Here is a 22,737-nt window from a genome sequence, read left to right as displayed (position 1 = left end):
AGCACAAAGGACTATGAGGCACACTGTAATAGAGGCCTCTGTATTAATTTCAACACTCTGTGGTTCTTTAATGTGCACCAAAGTGTCATGGGACTGGGCTATTTTCACATTTTAGCTTTGCCTTCAAAATCCACCTTTTTGAAACGGTTTTTGTGGGCATTTTTGGAATACATGCAACCAGGGAAGTGCTTTTGCCACCAAAATGCAATTGGGTTGGCCAGTGTTGTATGTGGGGTTCGGATATTGCTTGATGGATCTTTGGTCGAGACGATGCCCGTTCCAACCAGGACAGGAGTGCCGTCGAGGGAAGGAGTTGGATGAAGGGCGGAAGAAGACGACTGGGCTTATTTGCATTTTGTAAAGCAGATGGCCGAGTTTCTCGGCCACGCTTGTTGCCGAGTTTTGTAAGGCTCTCATTTACCTGAAGTCCCTAGGAGGATGATGGCCCTAGCGAGGAGGAGGTGCCCTGTCAAGTTCACCTTGGCACATGATCACACACTCCCCCCCCCCCCCGTCACATTTTGGAGGGGAGGATGCCGTTGAAGAAGCATCCTTCCTTGGAAGAAGCATTCCTTGGCCAGCTGGTTGTAGACATCTGTTGCCGACACGTGTTCTTCATAACACGTGATGACAAGCATGCAAGCACGCGGGAAGTGAATCGCCGTAGACGGACCTTTGTATACATACATGGTAGCAGCAATTGGGGTCAACGTCCTCCTGCCCGCTGCGGCGTGGCTTGGCACGTGAAGAGACACTGGAAATGGAACCCTTTCTGTGCTCAACTTCAATGCGTCGTCCTTTTTGGTTGCTGACGGCCACACCGTGATGCGGCCAAGCACGCTGATTGGAGCCAGGTGACACCCAGGTCCTCTCCGGGTGATCCATTACGGCACACCTGCGAGCAGTCTTTGTCGGGTAGACAGAGGGTGTACTGGCAGAGGTATGGTGGTTGCTTCCAGACGAGGCTTGATGTTGCCACCGTCGCCATGGCTACGCCGGAAGTCAACACCGTGTGCTAATCTCTTGATCATGACACCAGGCTCTAGCCGACGTGCTTGTGCTCGGGGACTGATGTCGTGGCCACTGAGCCACAGTTGTGGGTGGTTGTCATTAGAGAAAGTCGAGGGAATCTATCTGGTTGTGCAGGGACCAGAACAAGTACAAGGAGGCTGCGGCGCTGCTCAACGATGCGCTGGCCATCCGGGAGAAGACGCTGGGGGAGAGCCACCCGGCGGTGGCGGCCACCCTCAACAACCTGGCCGTGCTGTACGGCAAGCGGGGCAAGTACCGGGACGCGGAGCCCCTCTGCAAGCGGGCCCTGGACATCCGGGAGCGGGTCCTGGGCAAGGACCACCCGGACGTGGCCAAGCAGCTCAACAACCTGGCCCTGCTCTGCCAGAACCAGGGCAAGTACGAAGAGGTGAGTACTCTCACTTGGTGTGTGTTTGCGGTGGCTGTTCTCAGCTGGCCACTCATGGGATTCACTGTTTTTTAGCATCATCATCATCAGCCTGACTATGCCTGCTGCAGGGAAAGGCCTCTCCCATGTCTCTCCAATTAATAACCCTGTCCTTCGCCAGTTGCAGCCACCGTATCCACGCAAACTTCTTAATCTCATCCGGCCAACTAACATTCTGCCGCTCCCTACTACGCTTGCCTCCTCTTGGAATCCACTCCATTACCCTTAAGGACCAGCGGTTATCTTGCCTTTGCATTACATGCCCTGCCCAAGCCCACTTCTTCCTCTCGATTTCGACTAGGGTGTCATTAGCCCACGTCTGTTCTCTCACCCACTCCACCCGCTTCTGATCTCTTAACATTACACCTATCATTTTTCTTTCCATAGATCGCTGCGTTGTCCTTGACTTAAGCTGAACCCTCTTTGTTAGCCTCCACGTTTCTGCCCCATAGGTTGAGGCCCCTAACTTTCTGCGGCGGAAAATTTCAAATTGTGTGGATGCAGAATGAACAATCCGCAAAATTCCACACGCGCAGAATTAAGAATCGGCGAAATTCCGCGATATGAATGAAATAAACCTGCAAGTTTATTTTTTGAACACTTGCCTTGCATGCTGCAGAGGTCCATCTTCTAAAATTGTAGGTGGCTGTTGTAACTCGGCATGGTTTGTGTTACCTTCACGCAAAAAATGTTGCTTATTTGATACAACATCTCCACAATGACTGCAGTGGAAGAGACAGTTGAGGTCATTTCATCCATTCCAGCCCAGACAGACAGGACATCGAAATTTTCACCCTGTTCATCTGACAATAGGCTTTAATTTTCGAGCAGTTCAGACTCACGATCCTTTACTAAGTTCAGGCATGCTTGCTAGCTCTAACCTTTTTTCTGGTAGAAACCTGGCATGCACGGGATCCTCGTTCAGCTGTGGTTAGCCTGAATGATTTAGAATGTTTTTATAATTGTAATAATATTCCTTGTGTATACACCTGGGAGGTTGTGATGACATGACAAGGTCATGCCAATAAACAATGCAAAACAATGGCTACACATCGCTAGTGCACTAAATTCGGATTTGGCCTAACTAGCAAGTCGACTATCACTTTTTTGCGACTGCAATTCTAGAGGCCCGTGTGCTGTGCGATGTCAGTGCACGTTAAAGAACCCCAGGTGGTCGAAATTATTCCGGAGCCCTTCACTACGGCGTCTCTCATAGCCTTAGTCGCTTTGGGACGTTAAACCCCAATAAACCAAACCTACAAAAAAATTTTTAAAAATGCAAGCGTCGTGACTTTCCGTATGGGGAAGGGTGTGAACGTGTTGTTGCCAGAGGCACTGCACTTGAAGCATGAGATTTCTTAGGCATATGGGGTAGCAAGCATCTCAAGGCCTGAGACATAGTTTGGGTCTAGATTTCAGTGGAGTACAGATGCTTAAATTAATCAGATTCCAATGTTTGTTGTTCCTGCTGATGTCTGTCTGCAGCAGTTGCATAAAAACAAAGGAGAGACTATGGCTACTAACAAACGGTTCCATAAAAAGCGCTCACAATCAGGATTTTTCACGTAATCACAGAGTCGTGGGAAACTAGCATCCCTAGGAACCATGTTCTCTGCTTCAGTGGAACGCGTGACTGCTGCTGCGCCCATTCACCCAGTGTGTGGTGCACGCAGGTGGAGCGCTACTACCAGCGGGCGCTGGACATCTACGAGCGGACGCTGGGTCCCGACGACCCGAACGTGGCCAAGACCAAGAACAACCTGGCCTCGGCCTACCTCAAGCAGGGCAAGTACAAGGAGGCCGAGCTGCTCTACAAGCAGGTGCTGACGCGCGCCCACGAGCGGGAGTTTGGCTGCGTCTCGGGCGACAACAAGCCCATCTGGCAGCTGGCCGAGGAGCGTGAGGAGAACAAGAGCCAACGGCGGGACAACGCCCCCTACGGCGAGTACGGCGGCTGGCACAAGGCGGCCAAGGTGGACAGGTGGGTGCACTTCCGTCCCCGGTCGGGAAGCCTTGTCGACTGCTCGGAGCACATTTAGGCGAGGTCGTAAAAGTGGAATAAAGTTTGGAGATCAGCGGGGCTTCTATACTCTGTTCTGTACATAGTGTCCAAAGCTGCCAAAGCTAGCACGCCTGTTCACCTGGAAAGTAGTTCACCATACAAGCAAAGTGAACATAGGCATACAGTCAAACCCTTTTATAACAGTACAGTAAAAGCGCGTTAATTCGACACTGACGGAACCGCGAAAAATTGTCGAATTATCCGAATGTCGAAATATCGAATGAACAACAAAAAACAATGTTTGCCGCAACAGGACGTACCTTTATTTGGCAAAGAAATCAGTTATCGTCGTCTGCTTTTTCGAGCGAATTTGAGCGACTACGATAGCTCTAAACAGCTGCCAGGTGCTCCGCGGCACACGCACCGTCAGGGATTTGTTCACAGAAGTCTCGCGGCTTCTTTCACCGTGCACTTCGGCATTTGGGGCAACTGCTCACAATCGTCACCTTCCGACGAATCGGATCGTCCTTGTCAGCGCCTGTCACTTCAACTATTTTATCCTCGGTCAGCTGACAGGACACAAAGGCAAGGCGCGCAGGCACTGCGTGCTATCCACTCCACTGGAAAGCAGCGTCTGGAGGAGGTGAAGCCAGCGCAGCTTTGGCCGCTTATCTGTTTTTTCAGCCATTCAGGGGATTCAGTTGTTGCTGCTGTGAGGCGCCTCTTATCTTTTCTCTTTGTCTTTTCTCTTTATCTTTTAACTCTCCTCTTATCTGCACATGGCAGCGGTGGCTGAGCCAGTAGGCAGGCCCTTGCAGTTTCCTTTCACCCTTCTCTCAGTCACAACAACAGCAACAACAACAAGCAGCGCAGTAAAGCGCGCAATTACCAAAAAAGGCACCGCCTTACGGTTAAATAACTGGTTAAATAACTGTGATCATAGCAGAGAAATGATAACACACGTCAAAACGAGACTGGAGACTCCCTGTCGACTCTCTCAGGCTGCCGATGAGCGTGTTTTTTTCTTTTTGCTCTCAGTGCATTGGCTTGGCGGGCTGCGGAGTGAAGTCGAATTAACCGACGCAGGGCAAAATTTGTTCGAATTAACGAGAGTTTCGCCCCATAGAGTCCTATGTATAATTGTAGAGACCTCGCGTGTATGTCGAATTATCCGATTTTCCGACTTAACGGGGGTCGAATTAACGAGCTTTCACTGTACCGGTTAGAAGAATACATCGGACATTGCTGTCGACAGTTGCAGCACTGTCGGCGTCACGTTGTGTTTTATGGAAAAATGAACTGCTTATAACAACGCTGCCAGTTCACATTGAAAGTTATAGCAATTAAACCTGGACACTGAGAACGAACCTTGAAAGAAGAAAGCGTGGAAACATTGGCTTAAAAGTGCCAGTATACGTCAGTTATGATCAAAGGTTTCTCATGTAACTGCATAGCAGCGGAAAAACACATCCGACAAGGGTGTGCAATAGCTTTGGCACCATGACAGTGACAGGCCAGATTTTGAGGTATCTGGATTCTGCCGTGACAACCCTTTGAGAAAGTTATTGACACATGCTCCATATTGGAGTTTATTGAGCGACACGAAAATCGTTTTCACTTAATATTTCAGGATTATGAGGGTTCGAGTTGTGAAGGTCTTACTGCACATGTGGGGGAACTGCACGAGCATGTTGAGCCCCAGACATTATAGGGCCACGAAGTTCTGCTAAGACTGGTGTAACCTCCTCTAGTTCCTGCATCTCAGTGAATATTGATCTTGAAATTGCAGAGTTTTAAGGTATTCTTACGGGCTAAAACATGGTGCTGCTACTTCAGCTTGCCTTTGGCATGTGTTGCTTGTGCAGTCTGGATGATCTGTTTCCTTCGTCTAATGGCCATTGTTCCATTTGTCACACAACACTCAATGGCTGCATTCCTGATTGTGAGGTTAACCTGGCATTGCTAAGGAATAAGCCACAGTTTAAATGCAGATGTCATCGTGTATAACGTTGTACTGAAACACAAGCATCCTGGCTTGCTGTGTGGAACAGCAGAGAAGCCTTGACTGTTGCTCCCCACCCTTGCAGCCCAACGGTGGCGACCACCCTCAAGAACCTGGGCGCCCTCTACCGACGGCAGGGCAAGTACGAAGCGGCTGAGACGCTGGAAGACTGTGCCCTGAGGGCACGCAAGGAGGTGCGTTGTGGCACTTCCTCCTCTGCCGGCTGTTCGTGTCACGTATACGTTGAGGCTGTTTGCGGGCCTTGCTACAGTCTTGCTCTTGGGCCGTTTCTTGCTGCTACATTTCAGTAAGGGGTAAAAATGCGGGGGAGGGGAAACACGCCGTCCATCACAAGCATTAGCTGGTAGTGTCGTGAGGCTTTTATAAAAGACAAAAGAGCTGCCCACGGAGGTGCATAAGTACCGTAAAAGCCAGAATCTAGGTTGGACTAGAATATACCCCCCCCCCAACTAACCAATTCTAAAAATACCGAGTCACACCCTTACCTTGAAACATGCGACTCAACTGCCTGCACAATGTTGGCAGTATTTGTTTTCATTTAGATGTTACTCGTATGTACACCCGGCCAGTTCTTTAACAGTATCGGGCAGCCATCGACCCGCGTGCCTGTCAGCGCCTTATTAACGGCGCTGAGTGATGAAACAAGTGAGATACGCACATGTGTACACATGCGCTTACTCTCGCTTCTTTCGCTGCTCGGTGATAAGGTGCTGACAAACACGTGAGGCAATGGTCGCGCGATACTGTTCAAGAATTGGCCGGGTGTACAGTACAGAGAAGGGCATAAAGTACGCAAGCGTTACTCCGAGTCACCAGAGTCGCCCGAACTCAAGTCGGATGACAATTGCTTCTCGTTGCCCACGTCCCTTAGAGCATCATCCTCTGTGCCGTCTAGTGCATTCCTTATGTTGCATTTTCTAAAAGACTTGTGCACCATCTCTGCGGGGAGAGAGATTTCCACACCGACAACACCGAGCCACAAACCAAAATAACTTTGTGACAACGGAAACGCAAAATGGCGGTGCCACAATGTCGCCACACTGCGCTGCTGCTGATGGCGATGGTGATGGAGGCTGTTGACTTCATGCGCCATTGTTGCAAGACTTCCACAGTTTTTCCGCCAATGACCGGTATATAAGACGGGGGTCGACTTTTTGCCATGGTTTTTGTTTTAAAGTTCGACCTATATTCTGGTTTTTACGGTACCTATTCAGCTCAGTTGATACACAGTGCCATACATGTTCTCTTTGCAATCATCCTGTCACTCCTAGGCTATCTCATTCGTTGTTTTCATGTAACACATATTTGAACATGCACAGCACGCCCGCATATCTTTTTTAGGGGCACTTGGGTTAAGATGAACTTCTGATACGACAAACTTCCTTGTCTCCTTATGTTCATCTTGAAGGGAGTCTGCAGTTGAGCCTGCTTTAAAGGTGCACTGAAGAGGAATCTGAACTTGTCTTTTTGCCACGGAAACTCTATCTACACGTTCCGAGCATTCTTAGAAACTGCGACTTATTGCCCTGTATGGCCGATTTCCCAAATTAAATCGAATTAACGGCCGGCTCCCGCCCTTTTTTTTTAATTCTGCCTCGTACAGTGGGCGGAGTCGACCAACGCGTGGAGTGCCTTTCACCCAGTCCCGTGGCGGCTTGCCGCTCTGCCATCGGCGGAGTAATACGTAGTAGTCCGTAGTAGCAAATAGTCTGCGCGTATTATGAACCTTTAATGAACCTCAGTTTATAACAAAATTCAGGAAGTAGCACACTTTTTTCATTTCCCAGCCTGTGAGCCTTTAAAACCAATCTATTTTCACAATTAAATGAAGTAATTTTATACCGCACCTTCGATTTAACAAAGTTCTCATGTATCGCCTGGACTTACCAGCAGCCTCCTTGACGACGCGAAAAGGAAAACTTTAGTCAAGGCAGACCGTGATTTGCATGCGTCATTTTATGCGCAGATGTTGCCAGCGGGCTTCAGTGAGTAGAGCAGAACACACTGCGCCATCTGTTGTGTACATATGTAACCCACGGTGGGCATGCTCCTCCGCCATTTGTGTAACGCGACAAAGCCTGCCGCCCGTCATCGGTGTGGGCACCAAAGCCCGCTTGGTGCTGGAGATTCAATATAGCTTTTTTCTGTTTTGTTTTTTGTTTTTGGCCAATTATTTTCGCTGGGGAAGTCCACAGTGCTTGTTTGGACCATATTTTTTTCCCTGTGATATCGCGAAATAGTGTTTAGCCTGTCTTGCGTGGACAGAGACCCACTTCAGTTCGCTCTTAGGTGAATCACTTAGCGTGCTGATGCAGTGTCTTGCTCAAACCTGCGTCGACTCTCTCAGCTGCACGAACCTTTTGAACCAAGCAAATGGAGTGGAAGTTTTACACAACGGGTACGGCCGCTGAGTGTGGTGACAGAAACCTTGACACAGGGAACCTATTCCTGAATGCTTTGTCATGCAAAACAAGCAGCATGCACATAGTGCTGATGAGTGGCAGATAGCGTTTAAAGGGCAACTCCGGCGATTTTTCGATGTGCATTGATTGAAATGAAGTTTTAAGTCTGTATTCTTTATGATAGTCTGATGCCTCATGTAAAATTTCGCACCTGAAACCGGCGTAGTTTTTCCGCAAGCGAATTTTGAAGACAAGCGCTCCTCGACGCGAGCGGCACCCACTGATCGAGCAATTTCTACAGGCCACCCTGTTCTGTGATGTCACTGGCGGGGCGGCGTGTCAAGCTGGTTGGGCGCGCGCTGGCGCTGGCAGTGCAGGGGAAAACTGAAAATTGGTTTTGAGGAAAGTAAATGACGCAGCAATGGACACCCGAACCGCGACGTAAGGGAGGAGTGAAAGAAGAAAGGAAGAAAGAGGTCCGTAGTGGAGCTCTTCGGAATTATTTCGACCACCTGGGCAATTTCGCGCCATCTCAGCGTGCCTGATGTGATGTGTACGCCAGAGAGATGGGTCACGGCAACTTCTGTTGTGCTGTGGGGTGAACAAATTCTTGATCTGTGACAACGGGCGTGATCTAGCGTAGGTTTCCTAGCGATCCTTCGCGATAAGTTGGTGAGAGCTGTCCGCCGTGTAAACTGGTCTCCGAGGAAGCGCGGCCGTCAAGAAGCGGTATGTTGGATTGTGGAACTGTAGCTGGCGTGAACTCATTTCGAAAAGCTCGCCGTCGAGATAAAGCTTCGCAGAGAGGACTGTTGTTGATGCATGCCCCTGTGAGGACGTTGTGCACCGCGGCAACGTTCCGGCAGCAGATGCTTTCATCAGGCTGGGTCGGCTGGCACTGGCCACACGAACAGCTGTCGGCGGGTGCATCTCATTAACTTTTGTTCTGACGACTCTGTCACAAATGCATGCACGAGAAATGACTCAAGTAATCACTTCTCCGAGTTCAGACCGTCTCCGTGCTGCAGGTGACGCGGCCTGTGGTGTGACTCGGCTGGCTCGCTCGGTGGTGGATCTACCTAAAAGGCGACTCGTCCAGTCCAAAATCGTCGAATGAGTCGTCTTCTAAAGACTCGCTGGTCTCGGGAAAAGCTGTCGTCCGCACTTTCAGTCATGTCGACAGCGCGGCTCAGGGCAGTTGTGATATCTTCAGGGGCTTCACAGCGCGGCGAACCCGCTTGTGACGTCACAGTCAATACCGCACGAAGGCACCTTCCCGGTTTCGGTTTTGTGGTTTCGGTTTCGAGTTTTGCGTTTTTGCTGTTTAAAAATTATTTTACGGTTGCTTTTGAAAACCTTGTATCGTACACATTACAGGAGGTTCTTAGGAACACAAAACAGCCATTAACTTAAAATGGCTGAAAAATCGCTGGAGTTGCCCTTTAAGGTGTCGTTGTGAAGCCAACATGTTAACGCCCCTTTCTTTGTCAGCCCACCCCTCATGTAATGTCCCTTGTGGACCTTTGAGGAAAAAGTAAATAAAGAGCTTTACTGATGATCAGTGCGATTCATGAGGCAGAGTATATGTTAAGCATTAGTCGCCCCACCATGCGACTGATCTGTGTGGATGGTGGGCTGCCACATCACTGACCGAAGGGTCCGGAGTCCATCAGTGGTTGCCTCCCTGTCGGTAATCGTTTAAACTGGCATCGTTCGGTGGACATTAGTGCAAGTGCTTTGGACATGGGCGGGGAACGCTCAGTACACAACCTACTGTTTCACAGAATGAGAACTGAAGGCCGCTGCGCTCCAGCTATGTTTTCCCCCCTCTCGGTTGTCTCTTTCCCTCTGGGCTGCCGCCTTTTTCGTTCTTTGATTGGCCGCCGTGTCCTCCTCTCCTCGCAGCTCCCATCAGTTCTTCCCATCCAAGGCTTCAGACAGACCATGTCGGCAGAATTAAGGCACATTAAAAATAAATAAATAAACTATCGTGCACAGCAGCTACAGCGAGGTAGGAACCCGCAGAGGTCGCCTGCAGTTCCAGTTTTCTGAACATGCTTGTCAGAGGCCAATGGTTGTTCTGCATCTGTCATGTCAGGATGGCGTAGCCACATCAGAAGCAGCTAGAGCTTCCTTTCACGAGCTCGTCTTGTCTTTGTTGCCATGTATGTGCATCCTAAGTTAAGGACAACACAGCGAGCTATGGAAAGGAAAATGATAGGTAGAAGCGGGCGGAGTGGGTGAGAGAACAGACATGGGCTAATGACATCCTAGTCTAAATCAAGAGGAAGAAGTGGGCTTGGGCAGGGCATGTAATGCGAAGGCAAGATAACCAACCTCTGGTCCTTGAGGGTAACGGAGTGGATCCCAAGAGAAGGCAAGCATAGCAGGGGGCGGCAGAAAGTTTAGGTGGGCGGATGAGACTAAGAAGTTTGCGGGGATACGGTGGCCGCAACTGACAAAGGACAGGGTTAACTGGAGAGACATGGGAGAGGCCCTTGCCCTGCAGTGGGCGGAGTCAGGCTGATGATGACGGTGATGACCAGTTGCTTCTTGCCTCTCGGCGCAGGCCCTGGACCAGCGGCACGGCCGCTCCATGCCCTACCTGGACTTCTCGACGCACAAGGACAAGAGGCCAAGTGGCAGCGGCAAGTCGGGCTCTCGGCGGGGTTCGCGTGAGTCGCTCGACAGCATGAACTACGACGGCCAGCCACAGGATGAGGTGAGGAGGACCAATCCCTGCCCCCACTTTCACGCATGCCGCTGACCAGCGGCTGCGTGGAGCACTTGCCTTCTCGCACAGCGCGTTACCAGTCCGCGTTGAGTGGAAAATTTCATTTCAACATCATTCACTCTCGTGCGCAGTGTACCAAAGCCTTGTAATGTGCAGGACAAGGGATTGTAACAGATGAACGGTTAATGGTCTCCTTAATCGTGCCACCTTTCATGGGAATGGTTTTGAGCCTCGCTAATTGCTGCGGCCACCTATTTTAAGAGCCAGAACAGGTTTGGCTTCGAGGCATACATATGTATGCATATGCCTCGATATGTTATCACACGCTCTGTAAGTGCACACTGTCGTAGTCTCACTGCCCCCGTGATTATGGGCAGTGTACATCGGGGCCCCTGTGCGAATCTAGGTGACCAGGCGCCCACTGATAACTGTCTAGAGTGGTGGGGTTTCCTGCCAGCTGAGACACTGACCACCGAGCACCGTGTTCTCTCCTTTAGCGATGGCAGCAGCAGCCGCCCCGACCGGCGACCGTTTGCATGTGGGGCACCCCGACGCGCCGTGTGTGGCCCCGGCGGCGTTCCAAGCTCTGGCCTCGGTGGCAGAGCCCCTCGGGACTCTTCTCCTTCTGAGCCTCCTCGAGTTCCCCCCCCCCCCCCCTCTCCCTCTCTCTCACGTCTGTCAGCCCTGCCCACTGCAACTGGCAGCACTGGCTTCACTGAACACCACGGAGGACTGAGTGCCTGGCACCTGGGAACCCTGTCGTTCTCTTTGCGAGTAATTTAATCCAAGCAATTACAGTTTTGCTAGCGAGTGGTTACGTTCCACTAACCCACAGTTCAAAGGCCGCATTTACAACCCCCAGAGCAGTACTTTGAGTGAGAAAACGGGTTACTTGTGCGAGCACAAAATCCTGCTCCGGTGACGTAGTGCTTTTTCGCATCAAATGCCCCTTCAGAACTAGTGTCCAGAAGGCTACCCCATGAGTGACGCCGTAGACTTACGTTGTTGCATTGTCAAATGAGCATCATCGCATTATGTTGCACAGTAGTGTGCGTGATGGTGTTATTATAAGCAACATTATGTTGTGCATCATAGTGCTTACTCTACCGCTAACAGTTGGCACAGTGGGCGTACTAAAGAAAAGAGAAATAGTGTTTCCTGTTGTCCTCGCATGCAATGTCAGCACGAAGTTTCACAAGCCACTTTATAGAAGCTTCATAGCCACTTTATGGAAACTTTATAGCCACTTTATAGAAACTTTATAGCCACTTTATAGAGACTTTATAGCCACTTTATTGTTTAATGAGACCAGATGCCACATAGGCCACTGTTGGTCACGCCTTTTGTGTAAGGCTGACGTCACGCAGATAAAAGTTGTAGCACCGTTTTAGCAACACAAATGGGAAACTTGTATCTTTCTGAATGTGGCCTTATGCAGTGGTTCTTGACTAAACAGGTACTAATATTAGAATTTTCATGCGTCTTCCACAAAGCCAGCATCATTGCAATTCGATGGTTTCTTTTGTGAGTGGAAGCGAGATGCCACTCCACGATGCATTTACAGCCGTGAACCACCTTGGTGTTCAGTGAGGCCAGTGGTGCTGCGTGCTGAAAAGCAGGCTCAGGCGCACTTTTGAAGCCACCAGGGAGGGAGGTTCACTCGATTCTTAACCATGGTAACCTAACTGTGATAGAAGAGGTCCAAAGTTCCTATTACGAGCAGCTGTTGTTTTGCGTTGCGAGTTTTTTGTAGTCCAGAGAGCTTACTGTGATTGATTGTGGTGTTGAGTGCAATTTTTTGTTTTGGGTTATGGCAGGGTGATGTTTTATTTACGTTTTTTTCCCCTCCCCAACTTTGAGCTATGCGAGATTAAGTCTTTACAGTCAGCTGTGGTAGGTGTAGGCTTACTTATTTGTTTTTTCTTTCTTTTTTTTTTTTTTACCTGCGCTGAAAGAGGTTTTTCTCTACATTTCACTGGGAGAGGCCAATTTATACAAGTTTGTGAGAATTTACGTGCCAGATCTAATAATGCTCATGTATGCTTGGTGTTGTGCTACTGCCAATTTTTAATCTTTTCCTTTTACTTTGATAACACTCACATAAGTGTTCACTTAAGGTATGTCACCACCTTTTTTAAATTTTTTAAAATTTTGACCATTAACTTTTATTTCCCACTGACCTTATGAAGCACCGTTTTACCATATAATTGCGTGTAAGGGCAGTACCCGTTTATGGACCACACCCCGTTTTCGCAAAGGAAATGTTTAAAAAAAAATAAATCCGTGTAAGGGTCGCACCCAAACTTTCCATGATCGGCACAGACTGCGAGCAACGGCGCGCTTAATCGCGGAGGCTATGTACGCGCAAAGGAGCTTCCAAGTGCCGTTCATAGATGGCGCCAGAGGCCGGGATCATCATCATCAACTTTTTCTCCGCTGCGACCTCCTGCTGTCCACATCAGCATCAGTATCGCCAGCTGCAGCCTTTTGCTTTTGTGGCGTGTTAGCGTGTTCACCTTAGTTGTGATGGTTGTAGCTTTCGCGTGCTGCCGCCGAGCGTTGCAGTTTTAGCACAGTGGGCAAGCACCTCAATAGCGGCGCGGTTGGGAGTTAGCTCTCGAACACGGCAAGCGTGCAGCGGGCAGGAAATTTGATGCGGCCAAAAAGTGCATCAGATGATGGTGCAACCAAAAGAGAGAAAAAAGCTGCAAAAAGCGCGCTTTCTGAGGCAAGCCGTGCGAGTTTCCCGAAATGGAAGAATAGCTGCTCTGCTATGTGATGGAATTTCGGAACAACGACTACTCTTTGATGGCGAACATCCTGCGCGGCTTCTTCAATGAAGAATGCCCACGCCTTTGCTATCACCTGACACACCACACTCAGTACTTTGCACAACGCACTTCAGCAGAGGCATTCATCATTGACGCAACAGTCTCTGCAGCTTTATAAAGCTTTGCTGATATCTTTTGGTAGGCAGAATGCGAAGGTGGCGGTGGCATGTTCATTACTTTCGTCAGCATTGCTTGCAGCTCCAGAATATCCCTTGCCCTGCAGACGCATTGCGTAGACAAGGTTATTCTCAGTAGCACTTCCAGCCTTTTCTGACGATTGAAATGAATGGGCATATGCGCACGCATCACACAGAACAGCATATGCTCATGTTATTCCAACCTGCGAGCATTCTTCCAATCTGAGCGACGTCCTCTTGCATTCCGGGCAGGCCAGTTCTGCAAAAGCAGATAATAGGATCTCCATATTTATAATCCTATTACAGTAAAAGCTCGTTAATTCAAACTTCACGGGACCGGGAAAAAAGTTCGAATTATCCGATGTTCGAATTATCGAATGGCCGCGAAAAAACCGGCAACAACCATTTGCATTACGGTATTATGTACCGTATTTACTCGCGCAACGAACCCACTCGCATAATGAGCCCACCCAACCCCGATTTTTGCCAAAGAATTTGAAAAAAAAAAATGCGTCCCTCCGGTTCGTGCCGTCATGGTCCACAACGCATTTCTTGGCGGCACACCAAGATGCTGCGCAGCGATAACATCACGGTGTGTTTACTTTTGGCGTTAGCTCTAGCAAGTGGGGAAGCGAACTTGGCAGAGTGCCAACCCTTGTCCGGTTGTGCAAGCCTCGTTTTCAGTACGTTCGCCTTATCGCATGGGCAGTTGGGGCGGACGCCATCTACTGCCACTCAATCATTGGAACGCGCGATAGCAGCAGCAAACGCCTTCTGCAGCGAACGATGCTAAAAGCCGGCGTCATGATCGCGGCGGACCGCGTGCTTCCGTTGGCGACTGATGGGTGAAAGGATGGACGACACTGGCAAAGAAAAAAAAGTTTTTCGCACATAATTTGTAGCGCCCATCCGAAGTCATAGTCTTTCACGGGCGTTGGCTGGGACCGCACCGACAGTACTTCTCCGTATTTCCGAATTAACAAGGCTCGAATTAATGAGTATTTAGTTGTGATTTCCGGAAGTTGCGCGGAAAAGAGGATAGGCAGCCGCCGCCGCCAACCCCTACCCTCCAGTGCCGCCGGCCGCTGCGCCGGTGATGGCGCCATGTAGGCTTTAACCACTCATCCACGGTTTTATCTGGTTCCATCTTCTGTTCCCGTTTAGGACTTTCTCAGCCTCTGACTATGCGGAGATGCTTTCTTTTTTTTGGCCACGTGCTGTGCGCCAAGCCGCACAGGCGCGTAGTTCGAATTATCCGTAGCGGAATCGACTCGCTTTCGAATTAACGGGCTTTTTTATACACAGATCTCTATGGAGCTTGGCCGGACCAAGCAGTGTAGTTCGAATTATCCGAAGTTCGAATTATCGAGGTTCGAATTAACGAGCTTTCACTGTACCTGGCAGTAGAGGTTCTTGCAGCGGCACTTCACAGTTGTCTCCAAGTTCCCAAACTTTGCAGCACTTGCCAATACATTCACGTCCGCCTGGTCTTCGGTCGGAGCATTCATCGTGCGGCGATTGCCAAGAAACTTCCGTTTCAGTTGCGTTTTCACCCTGAACTTGGTCATGCCTTCTTATAGAAACGTCCAGCCTATGTTATTACTGTTGCTACTAAAAATAATACCTATAAAAAGGACGAATCCAGTAGCATTCGAAGCGGTGGCATAAAGCGCACGCAAAGTAAACAACTGTGGCGCTCGTAGCATCATGCATCCCCCTTGCGGAAATTTAAAGCAATGTTTAAAAAAAAAAGGAAGCCTTACGAATTGCCTTTGAATAATCTTTTACATATCAGACTAAAACATACAGTAAATTTTCAATATATGCCGTTGATTATCGCTGAGTTATCAGTTTCTGTTACCAAACCACATCAGTTTCGGTTTCAGAACTGTTCACCGCCTGTTCGAAGGTTGTCGATAACTTTTGAACTAAATAAGATACAAACGTGATTCTTGCTGCAAAACATTTTTGAATGTTTAGGGATTTTTTGAAATCTAAAAAAGAAAAGAATGTCATTTTTACAAAAAAAAATCCCTTTTCAAAGGTGGTGACATACCTTAACTGCAAGGTTTAGAGAGATGCTGCGATAAACTTTCAGGGAGTGGAGCACGTAGTTGAACTTGGAGTCTGGTGCACTGTACAGAGGCCCGTGTTGTTTTCTTGGGTTTTCTGTGTTCGGTTTCATTTTTGCATTTTGGGTTTTTAACAAACGGGTTGCTAGGGGTAACCCTTTGTACTGGTGTTCTTTTGCTAGGGATTTTTTAGGGTGTTTGTGCTATTCTTTTTTTTTCTTGGAGCATACTCTTATTTTTAATGGAGCTTATTTTTAACCTTGCTCATTTTGTTTGAAAGGTCACAGTTTTGTTGTTGGTTATTTGCCATGATTTGGGCATCTACTTACACACTCAATATTCAGTGCCACGAATGCCTTTCTTCGGCAAGTGAGGTCATGTCGTTTGGATCATATTTAGTGGTCACAATAAAATGTTTTACATTGCAATAAGTTGCTGCTTCATCTGGCTGCGGCTTTTCACTGCCCTCCAGCAGTGCTGTTCTGGGTTGAAACTGAAAATTCCCGGTGTGAAAAGCCCCATTTGGCCAGATTCCCTATTTATCCCTATTTCTGGCCATTTATGCCACTAAAATCCCTATCTGGTTCTGTTCCCTATTTATGCCCATTTCTGGTCATACCCCCCTATACATCCCTATTTCTGGGCATTTATGCCAGCAAAAAATCCCTATCTGGCTATGTTCCCCATTTATCCCTATTTCTGATCATTCATGCCAACAGAAATCCCTATCTGGCCATATTCCCTATTTGTCCTTATTTCTGGTCATTTGTGCAAGTAAAAATCCCTATCTGGCTCTGTTCCATATTTATCCCTATTTCTGGCCATTTATACGAGTAAAATCCCTATCTGGCTCTGGTCCCTATTTACGGCCCATTTATTCCTGTAGCAGCTTAAAATCCCTATTTATATGTCCCTATTTAGGGCCCGTTTATTCCTGTAGCAGCTTGGAAAACGCCAGCAGTTTGTAAAAAGTGGCCAAATTTCGGCTCCTAAAGTTTCCCCAAACGTTCCCCTTTTCTGCCAAAGTTTGTGCCTATGATTCCCCAGAAAAAGGGAAAATTCCCAACCAGAACATCACTGCCCTCTAACAGGGAGGTTCGAGAGCACTACTTCTAGGACACAGCACAGTGCACCTCTTTCCTTTTTCTGCCCCACTTTCTTTCGCTCTCTCCCTCAGCACTGCTGGCTCATTGCACATAATCCGTAGTTGACGAGGGAGTGCGTACCACGGAGAAAGGCCGTGAAGTGGCCTGACTGGCACACGGAAAACGTGGAAAGTGTGAGCGGAGATGTAGTGGACCATTGCTAGGTCACACGAAAGTGCGCTGCTGAGGAAGCTTGGTTCGTGCCTCTGTTCAACTTTGAGCCGTTACGATGTACTCTATGAGCCGCTATGGTGTACTCTATGAGCCGTGATGATGTACCCTAAGCAGTAGTTATCCACGGTAATATAGTGGAAGGCACGGGCATTTTGCAAGATTTGGAACGGATTCCAGTGGTGATGAACATTGCAAATCCATAGTATTACATACATCAAATTTTCAATCTTATATGAGTCTAGTGTACCCGGTGTTCATTGTGTTCGGCAGTATGTTGCCTGCAGCTCTGATGGGATATTTCCTGTTATGCTCGTGAGCTGAAAACTTCAGCCCAATGTCAGCTTGAACAGAGAACATAGGAAGGAGTGCTTATGTTTGTGCGCAAGCATTTGTTTTCCGTTGTTTTAAAAAGGCCGGTGGTGCTTATCAGTTGGGAGAACTGGTGCGAGTACAGGCTCCAGTGGCTGTGTACAAACTCATTGCACCTGTCACACATGAATTTATCAGCACATCCTATGATTGACGTCTCAGTTGTCTGTCAGTCTTCACCAGAATTGCTTAAAATATAGGAAAGGGATGTAGGCACCTGGCCAACCATCCTCTTGCATCATTCTTTAGCGGATGCCTGAAAGGTATATTGCAAAGCTAAGCTAGCACTTCTGAGTTCTCAGAAGGAAATACTCTTGGCAAGGATTTGTGAGGCTTCACAATGTTCTCCCCTCGCCTTGTGATGTTGTACTGAACATTTCACTGAGAGGCCTGTGCTTTGATGGTCGACAGTCGGTGAAGTTTGCCAAGCCTGCAAGCTCAAAGGCAGTCTCAATTTTTTTTTTTTGGTGCTTCTCAATTCCCGGCAATAAATGCGTCTTTCGCTGCTGAACAAGCGTGGGCACGGTCGGAAAGAGTCTCTGAATTGATTTTTGCTGAGAACGATAATTGGATGGAGCTGCCGTCAGTGTCCCATGAAGCTGTGCATTCACAGCTGTAGCAGTAGGGCACTACATTTTTATTGTCCTGTATTGGATGAACTGAACTGGCTTGGTGTTGGCTTGTCTAATTGGAAAATCTTTTTTTTTTTTGCCAGTTTCTGGTGTGACAAGGTGCAGTCGTTGTAGCATAGAAAGTAGAGCTTACTGTACTCGCTGTCAGTGCTTTCTGTGGCACTGCAGCCAAGGCTAGGCAGGGAAGGGAACAACACAGGCCTTTGTCCCTGTGCTGTCACTGTCACCAGTGTCACCAGTGAACAAGGGTTATTTTCTCCTTCCCCTTCCCCCTCCCCCACAAAAACCAAAGACCAGAGATTTGCTTGCCGACACAATGCCTTCATCACCGCTTTCTCCTTTTCTAGCTAATCCTGGCTAATCCTGCTAGCTAATACCAATATCCCTCAAGAGAAAAGTATACAACTGCTGTATCCTACCGGTACTCACCTACGGGGCAGAAACGTGGAGGCTAAGAAAGAGGGTTCAGCTTTTAAGTTAAGAACAACGCAGCGAGCTATGGAAAGAAAAATGATAGGTGTAAGGTTAAGACATCGGAAGAGGGCGGAGTGGGTGAGGGAACAAACGCAAGTTAATGACATCCCAGTCGAAATCAAGAGGAAGAAGTGGGCTTGGGCAGGGCATGCAATGTGATGGCAAGATAACCGCTGGTCCTCAAGGGTAACGGAGTGGATTCGAAGAGAAGGCAAGCACAGCAGGGGTCGGCGGATGAGATTGAGAAGTTTGCGGGGATAGGGTGGCTGCAACTGGCAAAGGATAGGGTTAATTGTAGAGGCATGGGAGAGGCCTTTGCCTTGTAGTGGGAGTAGTCAGACTGATGATGATGATGAGCTAATCCTGTAATTCTGAGGGGCAGCTCACGGGGTCTGAAGGGTGGAATCTATTGTGTAAACTTGTTGGCCTCATCAGCGTCTATGTTCTGCCGTGGAAAGACACTCGTGCTTCGGTCCTCCACATTTACTGCAGTGCCACAGAAAGTTGTTGTTTTTGAATAAAGAGCACATATTCATTTGCAAATAACAAAAAGGGATTTTGGGAGTCTGGGCTCGGGGCCAAATCCTGTCGGTCTCTTTTGCACCTACAGTAATCCCTCGTTATAACGAAATCGCTTTACTCGAAATATCGCTTTATTCGAAATTTATTCCGGTCCCGACCTAAACGCATGCATTTTAAGCCGCATTACTCGAAGCGCACGAAGAGCTTGACCCGCTTAGAGCGAAGTGGCGAGCGGAGGCATCGCCGCCGCCAAGCGTAGGCATCGCTGCCCTGGCGGCGACCCTTTGCGCATGCAGTGCGAAATTAATACCGCCGACGAATGCAGTCACAGGCGTATGTCTGCGTCTCTTCTACGGCCGCCGCCGCCTCTCACGTGCGTTCTCGCAACGCCTTGCGAAAGAACCTTCTTTTGGGACCGCGGCGAGACCGCGTAGCAGCGGCAAGGGGTAAACCGGTGGCGAGGAGGAGAAGTGGCGATGGAGCGCGCGCCGCGGCGCGCGGCCTCTTTTATGTCCGCCGCCGCCGCTCGGGCGTTATCACGCCTTGCGATAACGAACCTCTAGCAACGGCGAAGGGTAAACCGGTGGCGAGGAGGAGAAGGGAAGGGGTGGCGAGGAGGGGGAAGGGCGCGCCGCGGCGGCGCCCACGCGAAGCGCGCTTTGCGATGCCAGAAAACCGCGGTGTCTTGAATGCGGAAAAGTGGCCGGTCATGCTCGATTCGCGCCACTCGACTAGACAAACGGTCTAAACGCGCGTTAGGGTCACTGAATTTTGTTGTTACGGCGGGAACAAATGTGCGAAAAGCGAGCGCGATTCAACGCGGCGCGAGGTTGCGAACGGCGCCGCAGCGTCCGATCGCAGCGCGCCGCTTGCGTCCAACCTGCTAGATGTCAACGACGGGCCGCCCGCGGCAAACGCGATGACGGGAAGCGGGAGCCAACGCGAGCGCGGAGAGCGGCAGCGCCATGATGACGTAGGGCGCGCTCCTTTGAGCCGGGGCCGGTCTCGACGCGCTTGCTCGCTCGCGCGCGTCGAGACCGGCCGTGGCCTGCCGGCCTGTCGATCAGCCTGGATCCCGTCTGGATCACAAAAATGAGCTAAAGCTTGTTCTTGATATAGATAATAAACTCTGGTATAAGAAATTTGAAAACTGTATCATCTTTGAGGATCGCTGACCAATACTAAGTTGCTGGTAGAACAAATGTGCTACGAGAAAATTTTGTAGCGAAAGCTACATTGGCCACGAACTTGGAATTTCGCTGTGGCAGTGCTCCGAGGCGGCACAGAGACCGACCTTGAGCCGTTGCCTAGCAACCGCCGCAGCTGGCGGACGCCGCGCGGCGTCTGCCAGCTGCAGCGGTTGCTAGGCAACGGCTCAAGGTCATCCGCCAGCTTCCTCGCAGTTGTGGCGCAATTAAATCTCGACTGTTCTAGCTTTTTCTGAGCGGTCGCTTATATCGAATTATCGCTTATAACGAATTTTTTCGCCGTCCCGCTGACTTCGTTATAACGAGGGATTACTGTATTAATAAGTGCTGCTTAGTAACACGAAGTCGTAATATGACACAAGACTTGAGGTGGTCGCTTGAGAGAAACGGTATGCGCTGTGCCTGCAGCAATGGCTTGTGTATCTTAACAACCAAGCTGCTAGTCTTCTCGAAGTACACTTTAAGGATGGACGAACACTGTCAGCTTTAGCACAGTCACTGCTACGACCATTACTCAGCAGGAGCAGCAAAGAAAAGCCTTTATTTGCTCTGACTTTGCAGTAGTGGGGAACTTCCCGGTAGATGTGCAAACAAACACACCGTTCCACCAGGGGCAAACAGCCGTCACTCATCTTTTCCACACCTTGGCCGCAAATGTACGATGTTCGGGTGTGAAGGGGCATCATGGGCAGCTTCATTGAATTTTTCTCGGCAAAAATTGATTCGCTCGCTCTTTCTGGGTATGTTGACACTCATCCAACAATAAAAGACGCATTTACGGCTGTGAAAATTTAATTTCAATATTTCCCGCCACTCGATTCAAACTCGTGACGTCTACACTGGGAAGAACTGGTTGGCGTAGTGAAATGGATGGCGGTGTCTAGCATGGCCTCTGGGATCCGCACCCAAAATTTAGGGTTGACGCATGTCTGGTCCACTCACGAAATCGGCCCGTGATGGGGACACCCGTATTTCGTTTTTCGGTCTTTCGTAGCTTATTAAAGCTCCATTGTTGGTGAGACTAGTAGTTATGTTCCATAGCGCAGCAAGAACGCATACCCACTAGCCCGAACGGTCACCTTGTTAAGGAGAGTAGTTGTTCTGCCATAAGATTGCCACAGTCTGACGATGCAGGCCAACTTCAGTGTGTCCTCAGTGCCCCTTTAATTTGTTGTTTACTGCATCCTGGTAGTTAATTCACCAGCCTACACTCTGGTTTGTTATGGTTTGCAGGGATGTTCAGGCTCTATCGTCACATGCAGTGCCATATCTGAGCACTGCACGTAGTAATGTGAGTGATGACGGAGCACCACACAAAACGACACATGTTCCACATCAGTATCTCACAGCTTCTTTTCCTTTTAAGTCCCCCTGTGTTGTTACAGTGCTCTGATTCTTGCATTCTGCGCAGGAAGCAGAAAGCTTATTTTATCAGTGGTGGCTTAAGCCTTTGCTTCTATTGGATTGTACGAACTTTTGGCAATCATTAGATCGCAACAAAGCGTTGACACTGCTTGCGCATTTACATTCTACAGTTCAGATACAATCAACCAATCAATCAATCAATCTTTATTTTGCATTTTTAATACAATAGAATGTTGTTGTCTTACATTCTGAAGTTCAGGTACAATAGAATGTTGTTGATACGAAGTTTCTTAATTGAAATGGATGGCCAGGTATATTCGAACTGAGGCTTTGGTCTTGTCAGCGTCATGTTCAGTTAAAAGGCTTGGAACAAATTTCCGGCCGCCTTTGAGTTTGCATTACCAAGAGTGCCACGTGCTGGCTTGTCCAGTGACTGAACAAGAACTACCGTAGGTGTCGTCATTCGCTGGTCAATGACACGCGGTCGTGCTTTGCTGGGATGTTGGCTTTCGTTTTAAGCCAGCAACGGGGTTTGCCCTCGCAAACGCTGCAGACTTTTCATACCACTAGGCAATAGTTTCGAGTTTGGCCATGTTAGAATAATGAACTTGGTAGGCGGGAACACCTGTGTGAGCGGTCGGCCTTCAGACCGGGGCCTGTTATGTTAATCGGGGCTATGTGTTGCTGCGAACCAGTAAGGCCTCGTTTATTTATATGTATTTTGTGCGCCTCAGATGCCCTTGTTGTGGGATAGGGTGTTTGCCACCAGTTTAGGGTATTTGGCATTCACCGGTGCTGCAGAGCTTTCTTGCCATGTCTGCACTGGGTTTCCCGGGGATCTTGTGTCAAATGCCGCCGCGGTCTCTTTCCCTCACTGCGTCGCTTGCACTCTTTTTTATTTTTTTATTGTTGCCTACTTTCTTGTTTGTTGTTCGTGTGTGTTTCTTGTGTCATATTCTTTTGTTTTTGTTTTCGTTTTCTTTGAGTTGTTCTCTCCTTATCATTTGTTTTCCCTCTTCTTTCTCTCTTTCCCTCTTTTTCATTTGTCTCTCTCTCCCATCCACTGCCTTTTCTCTCTCTGCCCCCTCTCCACACGTTTTGTTGCTTGTGTCGCATACAAACTTGATGCAAATGGCTTCCCTTCCCTCCCCCTCCTCCTTTTATTGTTGTTTTTTTCTCCCCCTCTCT

At 48.9% G+C, this 22,737-nt stretch overlaps 1 protein-coding gene across 7 annotated transcripts in view; it reads left to right on the top strand.

Moving 5' to 3' along the window:
- The window catches only part of Klc (kinesin light chain), a 105,074-nt gene that overhangs the window by 56,711 nt on the left and 25,626 nt on the right, over nucleotides 1-22,737 (top strand). For 6 of the 7 annotated variants that reach the window (XM_089555049.1, XM_089555051.1, XM_089555048.1 and 3 more), the window contains exons 4-7: nucleotides 1,147-1,420; nucleotides 3,133-3,440; nucleotides 5,549-5,657; nucleotides 10,456-10,608. In XM_089555049.1, the coding sequence (XP_089411175.1) occupies nucleotides 1,147-1,420; nucleotides 3,133-3,440; nucleotides 5,549-5,657; nucleotides 10,456-10,608 (844 nt within the window). Of the gene's footprint in view, nucleotides 1-1,146; nucleotides 1,421-3,132; nucleotides 3,441-5,548; nucleotides 5,658-10,455; nucleotides 10,609-11,117; nucleotides 16,092-22,737 lie in introns of those variants that run through there. The other variant, XM_089555053.1, reaches the window with a different exon arrangement.

Source organism: Amblyomma mixtum, chromosome 8, assembly GCF_055824585.1.
Source record: "Amblyomma mixtum isolate Tamu chromosome 8, ASM5582458v1, whole genome shotgun sequence".
NCBI classification, from domain to species: domain Eukaryota; kingdom Metazoa; phylum Arthropoda; class Arachnida; order Ixodida; family Ixodidae; genus Amblyomma; species Amblyomma mixtum.
Note: the sequence above shows the minus strand (reverse complement) of the source record. Positions and strands in the feature narration are given on the sequence as shown.